Source organism: Trypanosoma grayi (genome assembly GCF_000691245.1).
Source record: "Trypanosoma grayi strain ANR4 Tgr_1568_V1, whole genome shotgun sequence".
Classification (NCBI taxonomy): domain Eukaryota; phylum Euglenozoa; class Kinetoplastea; order Trypanosomatida; family Trypanosomatidae; genus Trypanosoma; species Trypanosoma grayi.
Genome location: NW_008827186.1, coordinates 1 through 2809, shown reverse-complemented (window position 1 = coordinate 2809; position 2809 = coordinate 1). Strand labels below are relative to the sequence as shown.

Genomic DNA, 2809 nt, shown 5'->3' with positions numbered 1-2809 from the left:
ACCGCTGCACCCCGCAGGCGCGCACGACGTGTGTGGCGTTCTCGTGCCGTGACGGGCGCTACATGGCGTGCGGCAGCACGGAGCACGTCGCGGCGCACTTTCACGACATCCGCCTCCCGCCGTCCAAGTCGCTGCTGCTGCGCAGTGTGTCGGTGGAGGGCGCCACAGAAGACGTGCTCTTCGCCGACGACGACACCTTCGCCGTGCGGCTCGTGTGCGGTGCGAGCAGCGTTGTGCTGCTGGCGTTCCCGAGCTGCAGCGCCACCGTGGTGCCGACCTCCGCACCGGTGCTGAAGATGGCCAAGGCGCGCGCACTGGGCCCGAACCACTTCTTCCTGCAGTGCGCGCGTGTCGAGGGCGTCTTCGTTGCTCACGTTAACCCGTTTGCTGGCGTGCAGATTCTCGCACTCATCTCGACAGGCATTAGCGGCATCAGCGGCGGTGTCGGTGGCGCCGTACGGCGCATCGCGTGCAGTGGCCGGCGCTTGTACCTTGTGCTGGAGACGGGCCACCTGCTGCTGTGCCACTACGGCCGACGCGGCGTGTTTACGCTCATCCCGATTGGTGTCGCGGAGCTCGACGCGGCGCACTTGGCGGTCTTTGATGGCTACACGCGCGGCTCGCTGCTGGCGGCGGTGGAGGCGGACCAGACGGTGACATTCGTGCCGTCGTATCACTCGTAATGAAGGAGGGAATGAGCGAAGGACAATGATGATGATGGTAGTGGTGCTGGTGCTGCGGAGTGAGTGCGTGGGGAAAGAAGAACAGAAAAGAAAGTGAACGGATGCTGCACACACACAGACACACAGACACACAGAGAGAACGAGAGTTCTGACTTGCTCCTGCACGCATACATACCTACATACATCCATACATACAGAGGTATCCCTTGATTGTGGTGGGCATATGTGTGCATGCACACACCGACCAGCCAGCATGGCTCCTGTGCCCTGTATGCGCCTTATTTTCCCTTGTTTATTTCTCCTCGTCTCTCTCTCTCTCTATATATATATATATATATTTATGTCTGTGTGGGTGGTCGCATTGCCTCAGTAGCCGCAGGAGGAGGAGCTATAGTGTTGCAAGTTAGACTTCGTGGTGCGATGGCCGGCACGCTCGAGAGCATCACCGCCGCCACGCAGCTGCGCCGGGCGGTGATGGAGGCGCAGCGGGAGCTGGACGCAAAGCGCGAGCTCTACATGGTGCGCATGGCTCGCGCGCGCGAGGTCGAGGAGAGCATTGCGAAGGACCGCGCGCGGCTGCAGGACACGCTCGTGCGCTACTACAAGTTCATCCAGGAGAATGAGATCAAGCGCACCCGCGCCACGCGCAAGGCCGTCACGGAGGAGCGCATCAAGAAGGAGCGCGAGGAGCAGATCGTCGAGCTCACGCAGCAGCTGCGCGACCTGGAGAGCCGCAACGAGCAGCTGCTGCGGCTCTACGACGTGTACGCCAAGTACCAGGAGTACCTCGACGAGGTGCTACAGCGCAACGACTGCGACGAGTACCAGGGGCCGCGCGACATCATCCAGCGCTGGAACACGCTGCAGGACAACACCAAGGTGCTGCAGCGGCGCAAGACGCAGCTTGAGGAGGAGCTGCTGCGCAACAAGAACGCCCTTAACCTGAAGCGGCAGAAGAAGAACAACGAGAGTGTCGAGCTGCAGAACCAGCTGAATGAGCTGCAGGCAACCTACGAGTCGCTGCAGAAGAACATCAAGATCAAGCAGGATGAGCTCGAGCGGTGCATCAACCAGCGCAGCTCCACGTCGCGCACGGTGAGTCACGTGCGGATGGCGTGCAAGAACCTCTACGACCGCTGCATCGCATGGACGGCGCCGTACTCCGGCCGGGGGAAGTTCGAGGTGAAGGAGGCGGATGTGCTGTTCCAGCTGCACGTCATTGGCGACTGCCTGCGTGACTTTCAAGATGTGATTGAGGCACACCACCAGCGCCAGCAGCAGATATCGGCGAGTCGCGCGGCGAAAGAGGAGGAGGATTGAGCTTACGCCTCTTTCCTTCCCGTTCTTTTCTCCTTTTCACTCTTTCTCTGCGTCTCTCTCTCTCTCTCTGTGCGTGTGTGTGTGTGTGTGTGCGTATGCGTGTGACATTGTGTATTTATAGCGCTGCGGATGACGGTGATGTACAAGTAGGCGAGGATGGCGACGGTGATGAGCCCGAAGACGGCTGCTGCTCTGCTACTACTACCACTACCCTCTTCGCTCTGCTGCTGCTGCCGCTGCCGCTGCCGCTGCTGCTTCTGCCACCTCTTTTCATGGCGCAGCTGATGGCGTTGCGCGGCAACCCTGCACTGTTCTTCTTTTTTCTTCTCTCCTTGTCCTCCTCGTACGTGTGTGCCTTCAGGGGCCGCAGAGCGCAAACCAAGTGACGGCCAGGGGTGTGCGGCACGGAGGCATCGGGTGACGTGGCTGCTGTTTCTCTTGTTTCTGCTGCCNCCCCCCCCCGCCATGCCATTTCGGCCCAGCTGCATCATCTGCTGCTCCGACTGCGACAGCGACGGCCTCTTCACAAGCTGCCAGCACTTTCTTTGCGGCCGCTGCACTGCCCGCTACGCGCCCGGCCAGTGTCCGCGCTGCCGCAAGCCGTGCAAGGTCGTCAAGGCGGGCGCCGCGCTCCCGAAGGAGGTGCGCGAGCGCATGACACAGGACCCGCAGCGGCTACTGACATTCACGCTGCAGGCGCTTGAGTTCCAGCGCCGACAAGAGCAGCAGACACTGCAGCGCCTGCGCGAGATTGTGACGACGCTGAACCAGAGCAACCGCGGCATGGCCGCGCAGATCAGCGCGGC

The 2809-nt window shown here is 61.5% G+C and overlaps 3 protein-coding genes across 3 annotated transcripts; all 3 read left to right on the top strand.

Moving 5' to 3' along the window:
* Positions 1-62: 62 nt before the first annotated feature.
* DQ04_15681020 (putative U4/U6 small nuclear ribonuclear protein) lies at positions 63-683 on the top strand (the record flags this gene model as incomplete). The annotated part of the gene is made up of 1 exon (XM_009317352.1): positions 63-683. The coding sequence occupies one exon, from the start codon at positions 63-65 to the stop codon at positions 681-683; it is 621 nt and encodes a 206-aa protein (XP_009315627.1).
* A 420-nt stretch (positions 684-1103) lies between these two features.
* Positions 1104-2003, top strand: DQ04_15681010 (flagellar associated protein; the record flags this gene model as incomplete). The annotated part of the gene is made up of 1 exon (XM_009317351.1): positions 1104-2003. The coding sequence occupies one exon, from the start codon at positions 1104-1106 to the stop codon at positions 2001-2003; it is 900 nt and encodes a 299-aa protein (XP_009315626.1).
* Positions 2004-2468: 465 nt separating this feature from the next.
* DQ04_15681000 (putative dynein heavy chain, cytosolic) lies at positions 2469-2809 on the top strand (the record flags this gene model as incomplete). The annotated part of the gene is made up of 1 exon (XM_009317350.1): positions 2469-2809. A coding segment is annotated over one exon (341 nt), but the record flags the coding sequence as incomplete, so codon positions are not given.